General features: G+C 31.2%; 1 protein-coding gene across 1 annotated transcript in view; it reads right to left on the minus strand.

Annotated features, from left to right (window-relative positions):
- LOC120885679 (protocadherin-15-like) overlaps nucleotides 1–22,507 on the minus strand; it is a 189,507-nt gene that overhangs the window by 62,986 nt on the left and 104,014 nt on the right. The window contains 3 exon segments of the mRNA XM_078027797.1: nucleotides 17,989–18,129; nucleotides 19,383–19,428; nucleotides 19,430–19,496. Coding sequence (XP_077883923.1) covers nucleotides 17,989–18,129; nucleotides 19,383–19,428; nucleotides 19,430–19,496 — 254 coding nt within the window.

Below are 22,507 nucleotides of genomic sequence, written 5' to 3' on the forward strand. Positions count from 1 at the left end.
GATGCTTTCCAATGTACTCTAAAATCTCTTTTAAATCTAATTTTCAGTCATATCAAAATATAAATTGTGCTGCATTCAATGGATATATTAACAAAAGAAATCACACGTTGAGCGCTCTGTGAGACAGGAGACTAGTTTGAATGTAAATTTTGAATTACAAAATGTCTATTTTTATTGAAAGCTTTGTCTTTCAACTCTGTAGGCAAACTGTACTATTTGCCATAAATTCATAGTTATACATCCATCTTCGGCATCCATAGCAAGTTAAATAATATACTCATTATCTTCAATTCTCTGCTTCATAGTTACATTAAGTTCAATCATTGTAAACCAAATTCAGTTTCTCCCCTATCCTGCAATGTTCTCTTCTGTCTACTATAATTGCTCCTCTTTCTACATTTTCTTTACCTGGGAAGAGGATCACCCTCTCAGGATGGAACTGAACTAAAAATTTCAGCATTCTCTTCATTTGTTTAATCCCACCTCATCAGCAAACTTTCAGCCTTCTAACTGTACTGTATCTCTCACTTCTGATAACTTTCTGCCAAGTTTACACTGCCCAATTCTAGTTCTTCCTGTGTTTCACTAGCAATAGCTTAAAAAAATTGAGAGCTCCAACCTTCTAGAAAATTAATGCTAAGACAATCTCAGGCCAGTATACTATTTCAAATTCTTGCCCTACATTTACTGTATACATATTTCTCCAAAACTACATGATTTATTATACTTTTTCTAATAATCTATTTTCTTTTAAATTTCCAATTCTTGAACACATAGTTTCTTCTACCTTTATAATGAAATATCCCTTGTGTACTAGGCCAAAAGATGTTTGCTCCTGGATATAATATGGAGTAAATATACACACACACATACACACAAAGAAAATATATACAGTGTTGAATAAAGCAATCAAACCTCAGCTCAAATAACCACTTGAAGGTTTTACTAAAGGCTGCTTCTATTTTCATGTTTCAAGTGATATATTTTTTTGTACATAATTTTTACTGCAACATTTTCCATAACATTTTATAATATGTCTTTATTACACATTAGATTTTTTTCTTTTCATGTTTTTGTCTCTAGTATTTTGTCCAGTAAATGGTTAAATATTAATTGACTTAAATGTCTATAGATGAAAATCAAAGTGTTTTAAATATTAATATTGAAATTTGACAGATGTGTGCTCATTTCTATGAATTACTAGTCATATAAATTTGGGTAAATAACTCTCCAGGGCTTATTTCCTCATCTGTAAAATGGGGAAAGTATTGCAAGCAGAATCAATCAGGTGGCAGTGTGCACTCAGATGTTATAATGCTGAAACAAGTTATCTCAATTAAGATTGGTTATTGTGTTTACTGTGGCATTAATATCTCCATGAAGACTTTATTTCCAGTCACTTAGTATACATTGAAAAACACAGACCACTATTTAGTTTGTGCAGTTGGCGGCAAATTTTTGGACAGTACAAGTTTCTGCTTCATTTTTGTATCTCATCAGTCTCACTGGTTAGAAGATTTCAAACAAAAGGTAATTAGGAAATGATTATTGAATGAGTAAATAAGCTAATAAGAAAATATATTTATCAATGTAGTCTTAATGAATGACATATTATTTAGCAGCAGTAAAGCAAAAGTACCTACATAGGAAAACTTTATTGTGCTATTAATTGCAATATGATGCTGATTTATCAGGCATCAAATTTCTAATTTTGAAAAGTTTTATCAAGAAACTACTGCAATATTTAGAAATGCAAATCAAATAAATGTTTTGTTTGTTACATATAATACAGACTTCACAGTTCACATTTTAAAATAGATATCATAGATTTAACCCAACAGCCCAGAAATCACAAGGATTACTTTAGTATATTAAACAATATAATCATTTGACTTAAGGATAAAATTATTTAATAGTTTAAGAACACAAAATTTGTTAAGCAAGCTTGAAACTGATTTTTTTTAATTTTAATTATTCGTAATTTTTTCGTTTTGCAGTTTTTCTGTCACCAGTTGTCTTGACTGATAGGAAAAGCTATTTAAAATTTAAAATTTAAATTTAAAGTAGACTATCTGATATGTTTCAAAAATGAAGATATCTTTTAAATATTAACTCTTTTTAAAGATTAGTTTTATTTTCACTTTCTATCTTTAGATTATGTAACAGTACATTTTGCATTTGTTGCAATTGCTTCACAGAATTTGAGTTTTTTTTTATTTTAAGTACACATAGTACAAATACCTCAGTTATATTTTAAAGCACAGCTAACAATATAAGGAAGGGTAATTTTCATTACTATAAAATATTTTGAAATATGAATAGTGCATAAGAAGTCCATTTATTCTTTAGCTACAGGTATGAGAAAAATCAAAGGGAATCGACAGTAGGGAATTTGATATTAAATTTGAATGTTGAACTTCTATAAATTTTCTGAAAATATTTTATTTCCTCTCTAATAAAAAATCAACAAACACAAAAAGTTTTATTACATAAGAAAAATCTACCAATAATATATTTTTAAATTAATACATTTGCTAAGAAGAAGCAGCTATAATAATAAACAAAAATCACTATGAAATTGTATTTTGTTTTTTTTTCTTTTTTGGTTTTCCTTGGGTATTTTATTATAGCAGTGAAATGTTATTAACACAGATACTCTGTGCTATTAAATAGCCCAGTGGCAATTAAAATATGGGTTCCCAAATTTCCTAGGCAAAAACTTTATGGAAGCCTTTTTTCATAAACAATGAAATACATAACATCTCTGAAATTTAAGAACAACTTAAATTCAATAAGAAAATTTTGTACACAATGCCTGATACTTCTTTCAGTTCATTTTTGCTGGATAAGTATTTGCTGATCAACCACTATGTTCTTAGCATGTAAAACATTGTGATTTTATGATTACCGTTATTAATATTTTCTTTAGTGTGAAAACACTACCTGAAATTCTAGAAATTCTTAGCAACATATAAGATACACTGATAAAAGTTTCTTAGCTTAGGCATCAGAACATCATTGGGTATAACCAAAAATATTTATGCAAATAAATGAAGCAAACTTAAAAAATATAAGTAAGACAGATTTTTTACTTTTAATTTTTTTGTACTAGGGAGTGAATCTAGGAGAACTTAACCACTGAGCACATTCCTAACCCTTTTTCATATTTTATTTAGAGACAGAGTTGTGCTGAATTGCTTAGGTGCTCTCTAAGTTGCCAAGGCTGGGTTTGAACTGCTTCAGCCTCCCCAACTGCTGGGATTACAGGCATGCACCACTGCTCAAGGCTAGACAGTTTATCTTTTGATGTTCATATGTTATTAACTCTATTTTGTCAAATTATTGGACATCCATAACTTTTTTTTAATCTTTGGAAAAATAAGTAATGAAATATTTATGTTCTTAAGCATAATATTTCTAAAACGTGGATAATAGAGCACTTTTTCTAGATATTATATTTCTTTAAGATATAAAATATTTTTATGTGAATTGTATTCATGAAGTGCACTGGAAGCTAAACAAAATATATAAGAGGAAAATTACAGGGATATAATCAAAATGAGCTTAAAATAGTGTGGCAGCACCCATGATCAAAGGCTACAGGGATTTATCTGAAAAGCATTAAATCGGAAGCAACTTAGTATAAAGCAGAGTAATGAATGTTAAAATTAAATATTTGTATTCCCACTTGGTGGCTTGTAAGAAATATGGTCACTTCATGTGAAACATCAATGGAATTGTAACTATCTACTAATAGCAAAATTATATGAATAGCTGTTTTCTTTCCTTTTTAAATAATCCTAAATCATGTACATCTAATTCTTTTTGTTCTTCATTACTTGTGAAGATGAAATGTTGTAAAATTTTAAATAACCAACACTATTTTACAATGTATCTAACATGTAGCCTTTTATTATTTCCTGAGTAATACCATAAAATGCAATGACCTACAGTATATTATAAACTCTACAATTTTGTCAATGTAGAGACATTGTTAACATATGATATTTGGGCTTTTATACGTCTTTGATGCACCTACATATACATAACATACATATGTGTACATGTGTTCTTTTTGTAATCCAGAATCAGACATCCTGAATACTTTGCAGCCTACTATTTTTGGTCATTAACAAACTGTTAAGAATTTCACTTCAACACTTTTCTAAGTCAACCATCACACAACAGAAAGAGTAGTACAAAAATATTATAATAAAGAAAAATAATTTTTAAAAAGCATAACTTTCTGTCATCTTATTGGAATTTTTGTTAAATCTTTTGGTTATTGTTGTTACACTTGTGTGGAGGGCTGCTACTCAATAGATCTTTTTGATGGAGTCCCTCTGATATATAGGAAATCCTGATGCAGAATCAGGGCCTCTGTGAATGGTTTGCCCCAGGTTCTCTGCAAACACATGTTGCATGAAGTCCAAAAGAGATATATTCTTCAATGGACACAAAAAACCAAACAGTTGTAAAACCAACCTAGAGAATGTGAAAATTACTATAGTTTGAAAGATAATTTCTACATTACATTAAAAATAAAATGGATACATTTTTTTAAAAAAGTTTCAATGTTTTGATTTGGGTCAAAAGAAGCATTGGTCAACTTGTTTTCAACCTAATTGTCTGACCAATTTGCTCTAATTCAAACAATTCTTTAGTTCAATATTCAGGGCCTGGCATTGACAACAACTAAGGTGACCGAATGCAGGTTGAACATCGGTGATGAAAAGCAGTTAGGGACAGAAGATTCTATGTGAGGAAGATCTGGGAAAACATAAGAAATCTTAGAGTATACTTAGTGGCCTCTACTGGTCTAAATACTTCTTAATAGGGCATCATTTAATTTTTAACTCCATAGCTATTTTTCATGATGCCATTTCTGAACCACTCAGTGAACCCATACTGCTGATGAGCAGAGTATATAATTCTGACTCCAGGGTTCATCCATGGTTTGCTAATAAACTAATTGTATTGACAGGAGTGTCTGGTGGGCTAAAGATTATTACCAAGTTCTTGTTTCAGAGAGAGAAGACATCTACACTAAATTGATAGATTCCATTAGAAACTGCAATCTAATATTGCTCAATTTCCATTACCACATAGATATTATCAGAGTCCAGGAGGAATTAAAACAAAAAAATAGATTCATCTCTACATGTCTTTTTTAAACACAAAACAGAACACAAACACTGGCAGGAAACGGACCTGCTTATATCCCTATGAGTAATGCTGCTTACATTGAATGGCATATGGAAAGAAAATTCAATGTTTTAATTTCATTTAATGCTAATCAGGCTTCTGTCAATATGAGATACAGATTTTCATTGTGTTCTTTTTCTTTTCTCATTAGATATACCTCATTTTCATGGTTATAATAATAGCATTACATACCATTAATATGCTCAGGGTGTGCCAGAAAAGATTATGCCATGCCATGATTCATTAATGCCAGAGAAAGGACTATTTCATTTATCATTTTTTAAAAAATAATTTATTTTATAATCATGAAAGTCTATTTTCTGATGTTCAGAACTTTCTATTAATACTTTCACTTTAAAAATGGGCAGTTTGGACCATATCTATATATAAGGGAAGATTGAAGAAATCTTGATAAACATTCCTAAATTGGTGGATTTTTCTAGTCTAGGATTATTTTTATATGGATTTAGCTCCTTTCTCATTAAAAAAGTATTTAACAAATTTTAATGTTTTTTTAAATTTTTAATTTTACTTTAAAGAACTTTAACATATTTTTCCACTTATCAGATAAATATTAATTACTATAAAATAATCTTCCTAAATTTTATGGTATTCTATGGTATGATGTGAACAGAGCCAAAAATCTCTAACGTGCCCTTATTTTAAACATTCTTTTTAAAACTCTTCTATGAAAAACATGGTATCTATACACAATGGAATATTATTCAGCATTAAATGAGAATAAAACCATGGCATTTGCAGGTAAATGGATGGAGCTAAAGAGTGTCATGCTAAGTGAAATTAGCCAATCCCAAAAAACCAAATGCTGAATGATTTCTCTGATTTAAGGATTCGAATTCATATATGCCTGGGGCGGTGGGTTGGGTTGGGAGGATTAAATGAACTCTAGAAAGGGCAAAGGGGAAAAGGGGAGGGAGAGGAAGAGAGGGGCATAGGGGTAGGAAGGGAGATTTAATGCAATGGTCATCATTACCCTAAGTACATGTATGAAGACGTGAAGGATGTGACTCTATTTGGTGTACAACCAGAGATATGAAAAATTGTGCTCTGTGTGTGTAATGTGAATTGTAATGCATTCTGTTGTCGTATATAACAAATTAAAATTTTTTAAAATTTTAAAAATTTAATAAAAGAAAAACTCTTCTTTGCTATATTAATAAAAATCTTCCTGAAGATGAAGAGTTTTCCCAGCTATTCTGTTTCAATTTTATTTTAGAACTTTATACCTAATTCATATGGAAATAATTTTTGTACTTAAATTTACCATGGCTTCCTAAATGAAAACTATTAGGCTATGGATAACTATTAAAAAATCTATACATAAATACTTTATAACATATAGTTAAGATAATAATGATAGTCATTTGAAACATGTAAATCTTATAAATTCAAATTTCATCACTGTTCATGTAAAAGGAGCAAACATTTATAGAAAATATAAAATATTTGGAAATGTTGTATTGATTCTCCCTTAATGAATGTTATTTTAGTGAAAATAGTACATTAACGTGCATCTCAAAGATAAAGTCACCTAATCATGACACACTGGATAAAAATGTTTTTATGTTAATTTTCAGATTATAATTATTCATTGTTATCTCTTTAAGATAAAAAAAATTAACAGTCCATGTGGATGCTTACAGAGAACTCTAGAAAGATAGGCCCACTATTTGTTTTCAAGGACAATGATAAAGTACCTGAGCATTTAATAGAATTGTGTTTTTAATAACTTTTATGCTCTGTGCATGCTAAATTTAGAATATAAGATTAGTATTATAGGTAAAAAGAACTGCTTTGATATAATAGTTATTAATGACTGTGAACATTAATTGAGAAGCTTCAGGCAGCCAGGCTCTATTCTCAGAATATACATTTTTTTACTTTTATATTCATAAGAAATTCATTAGATAACATCATGATCACTTTGCAGAACTGATGCTTACAAAAATGAATAAACTTTCAAAGTTTATAAAACCTATTCATGTTAAAAGGATAAAAGTCCAAATTGTCTTCCTATTTAGGCTTGCAGGGAAGTTATGGACTTGAATATCAAAACATTATTTTTATATTCTTTATGTTTTTACTTCATCTACCTTGTTTTCATGATTTTGTGGTTTAGCATATTCTTAATAGTTGATTAAACTTTAATCAAAATTGACATAAATTTTAAAAAGTTTCCTTATTTATCCCTACCATGACTTCATGTCTTGGAGTAAAAACTAATTTTTATTGCAGGCCCACTGGTGTGCCTTTATTCTGCCATCTCTGACCCAAGACACAGTCATACCATACTCTGATCTTATCTCTAAGCCATATTCTAAACCCACAAAGACACCTCCTTCTCTAGAGATTGTTTTAGTAGAACCTGGTCTGGCCCTTTTCACATGCTATTTATCCCTCCAGTGGGTGTGTTCCCAACTCAGCCAGGACTTCCTGGATCTGGAAAGCACACTGTTTATCCTTCCCTAATACATGATCTCAGCTAAATGCATAAATCCTCCCACTCACCTATTCCCAGATTCACAGTTCCCTTTCCCTGGGTCTTCCCACCCAGTTTGAATTCTTCATCAATATGCTACACCATAAAATATCGTAAGGCCTCTGTCTGTGCTCATGCATCTTGCAATAATTTATGGGTCTGTTTCTGACCTGTGGACATCATTAAATAATTTTCAAGTCTACATGTTTACAATCCTGGATTCTGAACCCAAGAACTGGAGTAAAGCTATATCTTTTTTCATACTGACTCTCCTTCTCCCTGGCAGCCCTCATCTTCTAGATCCAATCTACTTTCTATTTATAGGCATCTATCAACCACTGCCACAAACTATAGTGCTTTATTGTCCTAACACTTGCTTTCTTGCTAGAAATCACAAAAGATACTGTGGCTTAATTTCTCCAAGAATTAAAATCGGATATCCTTAATATTAACTAAACAAAGGACAGTAATTAAAAGGAGATGGGGTAAACCATGCAAATTAAAAAAAGTCTCCTGCTTTATAAAATTCTATTGTTATATCTTCTATAAAGCTGTACTTTAAATCACTAAAAAGTTGAATAATCTTGTTTTTGTCTTTTCTGAATTTTAAACCTTTTACACAATTTTAAATTTTTATTTAAATTTTAAAATTGTGTCTCTGGAGCCTGACTCATCTTTGTTCCCACTATACTGTATTATTGTCCTATCAGAGGACCCCAAATTTCTTCTCAGAATTCCTTTGGGTTTATAAACGAAAGTTAAAAAGAGAACACAGGATCTTCAAAAATCAAAAGAGAAATCAAATTCAAGAGAGAGAGAGAGAGAGAGAGAGAGAGAGAGAGAGAGAGAGAGAGAGAGAGAGAGAAAGTCAACAGTCCTAATTTCAGATATGCTGAAATCTGAAATAGGCATTCAGAATTTACTATATAAGAGTTGAAGAAAATAAAAGAATAAATATTAAAAACCCATTCTTTTCTCTACCCCAAACTGCATTCAACCCACCCCTTGTAGTTTTTTCTTATGAAACAAAAACATTTAGCTGGATTACATAAATTCAGACAGAAATTGATCTGACTATTCAATATTGTTCAGCATCGTTCTCTCCAATTGGAACTGTTTATTCAGTTAGATTCTAACATATATATTTTAACCTGTGAAAATTGATCAGTTGATTTTAGCTTTGTATGATAATGAACATATAGGACCAAAATAAGCCAACACAATCCTATAGCCAAAAATAAAAGCAGGAGACATATACTATCAGATATTTTAAAAGCATCCAGATAATATAAGGTAAGGATAGACAAATCGATCAATGAAACAGAATAAAATGTCCACAAACAAGCTTCCATCCATGCTCATCTGATTCAAAACTCAGGGAACCAATGAGTACAGTGGAGAAAAGATGGTCTCTGCAGTAAATGTAGCTGGGCCCATTCAATAAATGATTTTTCCTAGTTCAATGACATTATTTCTAGTAAAATGTTGACTATGTGTTTTACTTTAGCTCTAATAAACAAAGATATTTCTTGATAAAAAAATATTGAAATGGAAAACTTGTTTAAACACTTGATGCTCCTACCTCCCTTTAAGCCCCAAAAGAATCTCCATATGGATTATAAATCTAAAGATAAAAGATGAAATAAAATGCTAAGAAATAAGCATAGGGAAATATATTCATACTTGTCTGTTAGTCAAAGCATTTTTAAACAGGACACAATATTGTCCAACATGAAGAAAAAAACTCTTATCCATTTTTTTTATGAAAAAATAGAGTGAAAATACAAGCTCATATGCTGGGAGAAGATATATGCAATACATCCATGAGGAAAAGATCTCCAATTCAGAGTTTATAAAGAAGTCTAACAATGTAATGAGAAAACTAAACAACAGCCATTCCAAGAAAAATCTGGAATGAGACTGAAATGAGCATTGTATATAGAAGATACAAATACTGGTAAAATATATGAAGAGGCATTAGACCTTATTAGCTGCTAGGAGTTGGTAAAAGAAACCACTAAATGTTCATTGGAATGGTTAAAACCAAAAGTAAAATACCAAATTTTTGAATAACTGGAACATTCAGATATTGCTAAGGAAGTATAAACTGGTATAAGATTTTGGAAAACTATTTGACATTATCTCTTATGTCTTAACATATGCATACCCTCTTACCAAAAATTTTTACTCTAAGTATTTACCCAACATAAATTAACGTGCATGCATGTGTGTGTATGTGTGTGTGTGTGTGTGTGTGTGTGTGTGTATTTCTTAAAAGACATGTACCAATATAGTTCAGTGGTACAGCACATACCTAGTATGCATGAGGCACTGATTTCAATTCTTAGTACCACATATAAATAAATAAAAAGTCCATCAACAATTAAAAAAACATTAAAAAGACATGTACCAATAGATTCATAGAAACAATATTTATAATATCAAAACTCCTAAACCAACCTAAATGACAGCAGTACCTAGGATGCATTAACTGTAATATATATTTGTACAGTGACATCCTAGAGAGCAATGAAAATAAATAAATATTGTTACATATAATCACATGGATGGATCTCACAAACAAATGAATAAAATCTCATAGAAACAAGGCAATCAAATAAAATCAGACAAAATACACATTTTCTAAGTCCAAACAGAAAAAAAAATAATCTAAGTTGCTAGGAGGCAGAATAATTGTTATCTGTGGGTGGGGGTAGACACTAGGCATAGGAACTGATTATGCTGCTTTTTTGAGTACTGGTTATGCTGGGGTGTTTACTATGAAGATTTACTGAATTGTGCATGTAGTATTTGTGCAAATCTATATATGCATATTATTTCCTAATATAAAGTTTATATCAAAATATTTTCTTTGAAATTGGCCTACAGCATGTTTTAGGGTCTATGAACTTTGTATAGTAGTAAAGGTTTCAAATTACTATAAACCTTATTAACTTTTGACTTTTTTTATTAGATTACTGGGATCCTGAAAGACCATGTATGTTTAGAAGGGAAAAAAAATCTGGGAATAAAATGATACACCACAAAATATAGAAATATATTTACCAAAACTAGTGTAGCCACCACATAAAATTTCAATATCTATTTGATGGGAATTCTAGTTTAGATTTTATTATTACTCTTCATAAGATTGCAATTTTGTGAATCCAGACTCTTTTTGCCCATTTAAAAAAATTGTAAAAGGTGTGCAAGTTTCAGCTCTACAGTGACTAATGAACTAATGAATGCAAATTATATTATCCTTATGTATAAAATCTCTCCCCAGGCCTGCTGAATTTCACTAGATAAATTAATTAGAACTGCTATGGAAAATCATTATTCCTTAGAACTTATTTGGAACTAAATTTTCTTCAAAACACATTTTAAGGAACTTTTATACTTTACCCATTTTATTGGAGATATTAATAGACGATTCAAATTAAGACATATTTAGAGAAGTATGAATGAAAACTTATAGTCAAAGCTCAATTTTCTAATGTTTACTAAGATTGGTGTTATAGGTCACCTGTGCAGGGTCAGTATGCCACAAACTTAAATGGAGGTTTGAAAAATAATTAGACATTTTCATACAAAAGAAATACTTCACCGGAATCACACATAGAATTGTGTCTTATAGTGAAGTCTTCAGGTTCAGAAAAAATCTGAGATTTTAAAAGGGGAGAATAAAGTGTTGAAATTCCTGATGAATCTGTGTGAGATGATGGAGGATGTGGTTCTTGAAACATAAGCTAGGAGAGCACACAATTATCATTGCACTGTAACGTAAAATCTCCTAAGAGAAAGCCAAGTTTAACTCAAAAAATAACATCCCATCCCCTTCCCCTGGGTTGTTACACATTTAATCATCTGAACAATATGCAGACATTGAATAAATTTCTCATCTCACCCACGTGCACTCAGAAACAGACAAGCTGCCCATGAGGCGGGGAAGCTAATTGACTTGGCCATTCACTGGATGAACTCCTTTCTCTTCACATATCATGTTCAGTGGCTGAAGAGTCATAAAAGGCTTTCAAACTCTCTACTTTTTAGAAATTTTCCAGTTATAAGAGCTACTTTTCCTCTACTTTCAAATATCTAAGCTTTCTTCATTTTTCAGACAAGCATAGACTGGGAAAATTAGTTTCATTTCTGAGAGAATGAAAACAAAGGCCATTCTGAGTTAAACTACTTTCAAACCAACATGCACAAATTAGGTTTCTGTGAAATGAATGATGATATTAGATTTCCCTTCTGTGGACAATAAGATGATTGACTTGTGTAGAGAGGAGTGAGAGAGCAAAAAAAAAAAGAGTAAAATACACATGCAGAATTATTTTATTGTGGACTCCTTTTCTGTCCACAATGTTAACAGACTTGGTTCTGTCCTCTTGTATTAAAAGCAACATAGCTATAATGTTTTATTTGTTCAGACCATTAAGAAAAAATGCTGTGCATGAGAAAGTGGTGATGGTTTTTCATGGTTCTTATCTTGTACATAGGCAAAATACAGACTTATAATGCCTGAACTACCAAAAGCAATGCAATATTTAAGTTATATAGCAGGAATAAGTTAAAGTGATCTGTTGTACAACATAATGACTAATGAGAACAATGTTCTTTTAAAGAATACAGTGGAGAAAGAGAATAGATTTTAGTAAATGAACTGTTCATGTAAACTCATAGTATTCTGAAATAAGTAAGATTTATTTTGTTTCTAAAATAAATAAAGTTTAACACGATCCACATAGAGAGAAAGATGATAGAAAATAAAGGAAGAATGTTCAAAGGAAAACAAAGAGAAATTAGTATGCTATCACTGGCATTGCACTCATCTTCTAAAATCGGTAAATGTACCAACTATTTTCTTTGGAGAATTTAGTTCATAAACCAACAGAAATATTATCAACTACAATATGGTCTATGGCCATGTTTTAGTCAGCTTTTTCACTACTGTGATTTGAAGACCCGACCATAACAACTGTAGAGGAGGAAAAGCTTATTTTGGGGCTCAAGATTTCAGAGGTCACAGTCCATAGACAGCAGGCTCTGTTCCTCAGGGATTGAGTTGAGGCATAAATCATGACTGAAGAGTGCAGTGAGGGGCAGCATCTCACATGATGATCAGGAAGCAGAGAGAGAGAGAGAGGGAGAGAGATCTCCACTTGCCAAATACAAATACACACCCCAAAGCTACACCCCAAATTCTCCACCTCTTCCATATACACCTTACCTGCCTTCAGTTACCACTCAATTAATCCCATCGGGAGATTATTCCACTGATTGGGTTAAGGCTCTCATAACTCAATTATTTTGCCTCTAAACTTTCTTGCATTGTCTCACATATGAGGTTTTGGGGACATCTCATACCCAAACCATAACATTCCATCCTGGTCCCCAAAAGCTTGTGAAGCTTATGACCATCTTACAATGCAAAGTACATTTGGTTCATTTCCAAAATTTCCCATAGTCTCAACAGTTAGAGGATTGCCCAAATTTCAACTATAAAGTCTCCTCTGAGACTCAGGGCAAGCCCATATCTTGAGCTCCTATAAAAATCAAAACCTATTTACAAATATCCAGTATATAATGGAATAGAGTAAGAATTTCCATTCACAAAAATAGGGTGATAGAAAAAAGGGATGGGACTTTCTTTCATAAAGACAAAAATATTAGCAAATCTAAATTCCTCATTTTTAACAAGAAGTGAAATACCAGAAAGGTCAAGGGTAATGTTACTCTTTGTGCTGTAATTTTGCTTCAAAACATTTTATGTAAAGTATATTTTGCTAACTCAAAAACCAGTAATTTATCAAAAGGAGTGACTTTAAGTAAAAATGAATGAACAAATAAAAAATCATAAACAAAAGTCAGTTTGAAGGGAGAAGCATAACACCTACCTAAATGAAATCTGAATTCTAGTAGGGAAAACAGGCACAAAGACAAGTGATGACAAAATAATGTGTTTTTAACTGCTACACCACACAAACAGTAATTCAATCACAAGGTAATAGTCAAGAAAGCAAGGTACCATTAGTTACCTATACACATTCACTTTGTTGAAAGTACAAACCGTGAAAATTCAGATGCTATGGCAAAATGTGAAGGGATACAACCTTAAGATCTCTTTAGGAAACACCTCTCTCTCTTGAAACAATGGGAGGGGTTTGAATACTTCCTTGCTTCTTCAAACATGACAAAAGTGAATTGCAATTAGTATTTTGTGAGACCCTTATTTCAGACTGGCACTGTTTATAATATATTTTGTGCATAACTAGGGAAAAAATTAGAAATCGGTTTAAAATAACCCAATACCCCACTAGCTTACAGTGACATGATCCACAAGTACTGAGAAACCCATGCTGATGAGCATTTCAGAATTAAGTGTAATGGTTGTCTTAGGGCACTTGGCATTTTAATGATAAATAGCGTACAAACAAGCAAACAATCAGAAAAAACTAAAGACTTTAATGGATACATAGTCTTAAAGCAATGTTAGTGAGAGAAGACATCTGCAGTCTAGTGGAGTGGAATATAACGCCTCAAAAAGAGAAAGGAGCAGACACAGAAAATTATTCAAGTGATTGGCTGCAGATCCTGGCTTCTCTACTGACCAGCTGTAAAATTTAGAAAGGTGACTTACTGTTTCTATAATGCAGTGTTCACATCTGTAAGTTGAAGAGAAGCTACTTGGGGGAACACACACTAACACTTACAAAGGTACAGGGAATGCTCTCCATCAGACCCAGGTGAAAAGGCACAGAGCAGGAAACCACAAGCTCTCAGAAGCCTCTGTCTAGATAGAGTGTACCTAATGTCTGCATTGCCACACTTTAACTTTTCTATAGCCTTTGCCACTGAGAAGATTTGCATCCTCTGACCATCAATGTGACTTTTTTCCTATCAACAGTGTCATTCTGCTAAAATCCCTCATCACCATTTTCTGCTTATTTAGAAAATAAACAGTTGGAATGTAAAAACTGCTTTTTCAACATACTTTCTTCTACTCTATAAATTCCTTAAATCTGACATTTTTAATAATTCACAAATGCATTATTCAAGATCTTTTTGGTTTGAATGGACATGAAATCCACACTGTAATTCATTCTTTTCTGACACTGAGTTTTTCATATTTGTGATTTATAGACAAAGGGATTCTTACTACTTTAGCTTCTAGAAAATATCTTCATAATTGAGATTTTTTAAATTAATCTTCATGATTATTTATCTTTTTCTATATTTGTGTCATATGAAGATATTGTTAAAGTTTAAATAATCTGCAACAAATGAAAAATTATTTATTTGAAAAGATATTTTTACAATCAGATCTTACTTGCTATCTGTTGTGGTTTAGATATGAGGTGTAGGACAATGAAGATTCTGAAATGACTGGGTTATGAGAACCTTAACCTAATCAGTGCATTAATCCACTTGAATGGATTAACTGTGTGGTAACCGTAGGCAATTAGGTTGTAGCTGGAGGAGACAACAGGTCACTGGCGGCATGCCTTTGGGGTCTACATTTTGTCCCTGGTGAGTGGAGCACTCTCTGCTTTCTTGTTGCCATGTCCTGACCTGCTTTTCTTCTTTTGCTGTGATATTCTGCCTCACCTTCAGTCCAAAACAGTGGAGAACTTTGGCACTAACTTTTTGGTCATCTATGGATGGAGAATTTTGAAACTGTGAGCCACAAATCAATTTTTATTCCTCTAAGATTGTTTTTGTCAGGTCTTTTGGTCACAATAGTAAAAAAGCTGACAAAATATTATCTTAATAGAAGGTCACAATTAATAAAGCTTACCTTAACTTAAAAACCAATCAGTAGGCTTGCTAATTACCTTTTGATTTTTTTTGAAGAAAATTAACACGACCTGTTACTATGTGCCAAGATTCTACTTCTCAATTCTCCTGGGAAGCAATATAATGTATAAGTTACAAGAAACTAGCTTGAACTAAGGTTGATATAATTTTGAATTCTGACAACTGGAGATTGGTTGAGGGATATTAGAAAATTTATTAAATTTTACTTATCTTTCTTTTGTTCCCTAAATGATACAATAAGGAATAATTGCACCTTACTCCTAGGTAGACATTTTCATTTATTTTAATTGTTGTATTTCAATAAATTTCATTTTATTTATTGCTTGCTTTATCTTACTTATGTATTAAAATGAATTTTATGACTAAAATAAGTAAATAGCTTTTCACAACTATCAGAAAAATAATCAAGGCAAATAAATTGTTATTATTATATACAGAATAGTTATTGTTATTATATACAGAATAGTCATCCATTAATACACAAAATAAAAGTTAATGGTCAAAGCCCTAGCTTAATCATCCCTATTTTGCACAGAAAATAATGACCAATATTTGAAAATATGATTGATTATTGACTGTGCAGTAGCATTTTTGAAATTTTTTCTATATCTAGATGTTGCTTCTTTAATTTTTTTTTCTTTTTGGTACTGGGGATTGAACTCAGGGGCACTTAATCATGGTAGAGCTAAAGACCACAGGGTAGCTAATTCTGAAGCATAGAAGAACCTTCAGAAAACTAATTAATTAACCTCAATTTACATAATGGTCTTAGTATTTGCATAGCTAATGGGCTAGGGATTGATTGCAGGCCATTAACAGTTATTAGTAAATGAAACTATGTTTGAAAAATATGAGTTTGTATTTCAAGTTTTAGGGGCAAAAGTCAGTTATGAGATGTTAACAAAATTCAGAGCATCAGGCATTAAACAAACTAACATTTAGCTTTATAGACTTCATGCATTTCTGAAAGGATAATTCTGAATGTGCTAATTGATCTCACCTCTATGCATACAGAGGCAGAAACAAATATACATGTATACGTTAGGTAAACTTTCATTAGCCTTACAATTATATTTAAATTACAGTAATGGGAGCTAGTTTTGTTATATTTAACTATAAGAACTTCCTATATCTCTATTCCTAAAAATCACAGGTTTTTCTCAAGAAATGCCACATTCTACAACCTAAATATTCAACAAAATTTTTTTCTAAAGCTTTTCAACTATTTCAAAGGAACATTACAAAATTTTCAACTAATCTTTTCCATTTATTTGTATGTGCAATGTTTTATAATTTAGAGCTACCCTAACATTTTGTCAACTTGTTTAAACAATTCAATTTACAAGCTGAAGCATCCTCTGTATTTATATTTAAAAAATACTGCATGTTAATGATTTTAAAGCTTAAAAAATGTGGTCTGTTATTTTGAAGGAATTTAATTCTGCCAGTATACATTCTGACTGAAAACAATTTGAATCCTTTAATTTCAAAGACACATTGTATATAAGCTGTTTTTTTTTCAAATGATCAGATAGTACTTTCACAAGCAACTATACAGTTCCCTCAACTTGTTCAATAAATAAGGTTTATAATAAATAAAAAAAATTACCTTTATCCAATTATTTGCAACATCTTTTAAATTTTGTGTCAGTGCCTTTCACAAATAGACTTTCACTTGGTTTACTGTGTGGGTCAACTATATTTCACTGAAATGTTGAGAAAAGATTTTAGCTTCACAAAGCAGTCTTAAACTCCAACTCTTCATTTACTGTCATTTTTTTTAAAGTTCCACTGAAACTTTCTTGTGTTTGCAAGATGGGGTTAAAATTTTTTCATTTTATAGAGATGGGTGTGGATTAAATATGATGTTACATGTAATTTGTGATTGTTGTTAGTCACCGATTTAAAAATGTTTTTCCCTTTGCTTTAAGGAAATATGTAAGTACAAGAAACCACCTGGTGGGGCTGGAGTTGTGGCTCAGTCATGGAGCTCTTCCCTAGTATGTATGAGGCACTGGGTTTGATTCTTAGCACCACATATAAGTAAATAAAAGAAAGGTTCATTGACAACTAAAAAATATTAAAACAAAAGAAGCCACATGGTTCAGGCAATGTCTAGTAAATACACATCCATTATAGTTTATGTTTTATATGCTTATCCAGGGTCTCTCCAATGAATTAAGAAAAAGGTTTATTATTTAAAATATACTGATAATAATGGTATGTTAACAATATCACATACATAATTTGACAACAGTATTTTACTGCCTTGACATTTCAAGAGTATGAAACCTCTCACAGAATTGCCATATACTAGCTATTAAAATGAATGATAATCATTTCCAGGTATTAATGATATTCCTTTGTTCTCCACTGAGAAATTTATTTACAAATATATTTAACTAGAATATCAGCAGAAACACTATAAAATTCTTGTCAAGCTCTTAAGTAATATAACTCACTTTTTGAAGGAACTCAGAGATTGGCGAAGACCACTTCCAGGGAATCGGCTTGGACTCGAAGTACATAACTTGTTCTTGTTTCGTAATCCAGGGGGGCAGTCACATAGATGACACCTGTGATGTTATTGATTCCAAACTTACCTAGAATTTAAAATACAGTTACTAGTCATTTCCTTCACATCTGCAAGGGAATAATTCTCTTTAAAAGTTAGTATGGTTTCAAAAACACTTAATTGTAGCAATTATAAAGTGTGAAGTATGAAAGTGATAAGGCACCAGCTTTGGAAACTATATTCCAGCCCTGTAAATAATAGACATCAGTATTTCCCCAAATGATACCTTAAAATTATAATTAATTATGTGTGTTGTTTTGAGATTCTTCTGGATATCAATGCTTCTGTGGTCTTTATGCTTGAAAAGTGGTGTATAATACGCTACTCACCACCACAGGTTCAGATGGTCTTCTACAATAGTAAAACATTTTAGATACGTCTTTTAAAAAGACGTATCTAAAATTTAATTTTGCTTCACCAAATATTTTCTGGTTTTCCTAATAACTATACTTTCAATAATTTAATGGATCTTACTCTATGGATTAGTGGTCTGCTAAGAACTTTAACTTAAAGAACAAATGGGTTATTTAATATGTAGGTTATATTTTCAAATTACTTATGATTCTAATTATCTTAAATATTTTCATCTGATTTCTATATTTTATAAATTTGTATATATGCAAATATATAAATATATTTTTTAAAGTGAAAAACACAGAACATTTTTCAGTTTATAATGCTGCACCTTTTGGATTCTCCACATCCTTTCCTCACTTTTCTCCATATCACTTATGACCATCTAAAATATTACATATTTATACATTTGATAATTTTTATTATCCATCACCTCTCATTGGACTGTTAAATCCTATGAGTGTAGGGATCTATTTTGTTTACTGTTCTATCCCTAGAGGCTGAAAGAAAAATTAGTCCATAATAGATGTATAATAAATATTTGTTGAATGAAATAACAAATGAATTAAATGTAAAACAGTAACTTCGAGGGATAGATGATAATAAATAGAATCACATTGCTATCTTCAAGGGAAAAAAACAGATGGAAGTTGAGAGGAAAAGTGTTGTAACCAATAGAAGGACTACAGCTTTAGTTAGATGCTGGAAGTCCAATAAATAAATGTAAAAATAAATAAATAGGAAGCTAATTTTTTATCTAGGCAGGAGGCATAATGGCATCATATTAGCAAAAAAAAAAAAAAAAGAAATGCAATGAGGAAAGTAAGATGTTGAGCACTGGCTCTAGGGGCAACAGTGTCTAGTAATAGTGAGTCACTGGCAATTTCATTGGTTTCTTGTGAAAACACAAGCTAAAAATCAACTCACCTTCTTCATTTCCTGAAACAATGGAGTACACAATACTTTGATTGATTGATGGCTGCAGCAGAAATTACACCAACTGTGGTCCCCCTGGCTGCAAGTTCACTTACTGGAGGAGGTCTGTAAATTTAGAGATAGCAATTTATTTATTTAAGATTATTTTTTAAAGTTACTTTAGGTTCACAGAAAAATTGAGGGAAACTTAAAAGATTCCACCCATATACCTTCTGCTCCTACATGTACATAGCCTCCTCCATTAACCTCATCCCATGTTACAGTGCTACTTTTGAGACAGTTGATGAAACTGGATTACATGTCATATCCACCTCAAATCAATAGTTTACTTTATGTTTTAATTTTGGTGTTACATATTCTGTGGTTTGGACAAGTGTTTAATGAACAATATACACCATTATAGTATCATACAAAGAATTTTTATTGCCCTCAATACTCTTGGCACTTCACCTATTTGTTCAGTCCCTAACAAACACTTATCTTTTTTGTAGGTCCAGTTTTGCCTTCTCCAGAAACATTATAGAGAAATGGACTCATAAAGTATGGAGACTTTACAATTGAAATCATACTATACAGCCACTATTCAGATTCATAATATGCACTTAGCCTTCTTCTTCATCTTTTCATGGCTTGCTACCTCATTTATTTTACAGCTGAATAATATTATATGAACTAGAAGCACTGAAGTTTATCTCCATATACGAAGAAGCCTTTGTTGCTTCCATGTTTTGACAATTGAGAATAAAGGTGCTATAAAAATCAGTTTACACGGTTTGTATGGCCATAAATTTTCAACCTCTTTGGGTAAACACAGAGGAGTATGACTTCTGGATCATAGGGTAAGATTTGGTTTAGTTTTTAAGAAACTGACCAAGTAGATATACAGATTTTTGTTCTTTTCATTAATGAGAGTTCCTGTTGCTCCTTATTCTTACCAACATTTGTTGTTGTCAGTGTTCAAGATTATGGCCATTCTAAGTGATGTGTAGGAGTATCTATTTATTTGGAGTGATAAGAGTTTTGATATTAATAATAGAGTGTGTGTAATATTATACATGTGCAAGTTTATTTGAGTAATACCACTATCTGGTGCTTCAGAGAAAATACCATATTAAAACTTCAAATCTAAAAATGATGTTCAAAATTATGCAAATGATCCTGGTTAGAATGCCTTATAATATATATTATATTAACTAAAATGAAACATAATATTATTCTATTATCTGCCATATTACATACAAAATTATTTTCAATTTCCAAAGTAACTTCTGGACTGAAACCAATAGTTACATGCATTTGCTAACTCAAATTTTTGAAATAAAATATTGCTCTTGTGTTCATATTTAAGCATATGGGCTTCATATAATTTTTTTCTTATCCTAATCCTGATCTACTATAAATTTTTAACTATATCAAAGTATTTGAATGGATAGCATAACAAAATTCACATTTCCTTTTAATTCACTTATTTTGCTTAACTGTAGACATATTATTTCTCTAGTAATTTGGTATCTATATGACTTCAAAAATATTCATTAATACCTTATTTCATTTTCAAAATATTATTTTATAAATTGGTAATCATAAGTAGGCTATCATAACTATCTTCATAAATTTATACCAAGCAATCATTCTCTATAATTCACAATAATTTAATGTCATCCATTTTTGATAGATTTAAAAAAGGGTTAAGTATAGGTCCTCGCAACATTTCTTCATCTTTTTTCTATCCCATCTGATTTCTGTAAGATTAACCTGTGGCCTCAATCTTTTTTTTATATATGACAGTGGAATGCATTACAATTCTTATTACACATATAAAGCACAATTTTTCATATCTCTGGTTGTATACAGTATATTCACACCAATTCATGTTTTTATACCTCTACTTTGGAAAATAATGATCATCACATTCCACCATTATTAATAACCCTATGCACCTCCCTTCCCTTCCAACCCAACTGCCCTATGCAGAGTTCCTCTATTTCCCCCATGCTCCTTCTCCCTATCCCACTATGAATCAGCCTCCTTATGTCAAAGAAAACATTAGGCATTGGTTTTTTGGGATTGGCTAACTTCACTTAGCATTATCTCTCTAACTGCATCCATTTAATTGCAAATGCTATGATTTTATTCTGTTTTATTGCTGAGTAATATTCCATTGTGTATATATACAACATTTTTTTCTATCCATTTATCTTTTGAAGGGCATCTAGTTTGGTCCCACAGTTTAGCTATTGTGAATTGTGCTGCTATAAACATTGACTCATAGTGGGATAGGGAGTGGGAGCATGGGAGGAATAGAGGAACTCTAGATAGGGCAGAGGGGTTGGAGGGGGAGGGAGGGGGCATGGGGTTATTAATGAGGGTGGAATGTGATGATCATTACTATCTAAAGTACATGTATGAAGACACGAATTGGTGTGAATATACTATGCATACAACCATAGATATTAAAATTGTGCTCTCTCTATATAATAAGAATTGTAAGGCATTATGCTGTCATATATATATATATATATATATATATATATATTAAAATTTTTATATAAAAAAGAAATTGGATGTAAGAAAACTTTTTGAAATCAGATGGGTTATAGTCATAGATTGGAAATTTTTTGAAAAACTGAATTTCTTTTTTGAGGAAGTAGATATTACTTGCTTATTTTGTTAGTGAGATGAGCTAAGTTTGATATATTCTATAGTTAACCTCTTTTTTAGTCTTAATAATATATATACAAATATTTATATATATAATATGACTGCTAATAATCTTTTATCTTTAACATAAAATTTCCATCTCATTTTTCAAATATTAAAAATAATATTTTGTGTTCATTTTTTATCGTAACTTCAAAATGAGGATGCAAATATTGTCATGGGGTGAAGAAACTGGCATAATTTAGAAGGCATTTAAATCCTATGCATACCACTAAGAGCATTTATATTTCTATTTGTTAGTGAATGTTTAAAACAGATTTACTTCTAGACAAAATATCTTCTCATTAACCCTTGTCTTAATTGTTGCAGCACACTTCTTTTTATGAGAATAAAAACATACTATAAAAACACAATTTTCTCCTAGCTAGAATTAAATGAACCTCTCTGATAATGAA

This window comes from Ictidomys tridecemlineatus, chromosome 11 (assembly GCF_052094955.1).
Source record: "Ictidomys tridecemlineatus isolate mIctTri1 chromosome 11, mIctTri1.hap1, whole genome shotgun sequence".
NCBI lineage: Eukaryota > Metazoa > Chordata > Mammalia > Rodentia > Sciuridae > Ictidomys > Ictidomys tridecemlineatus.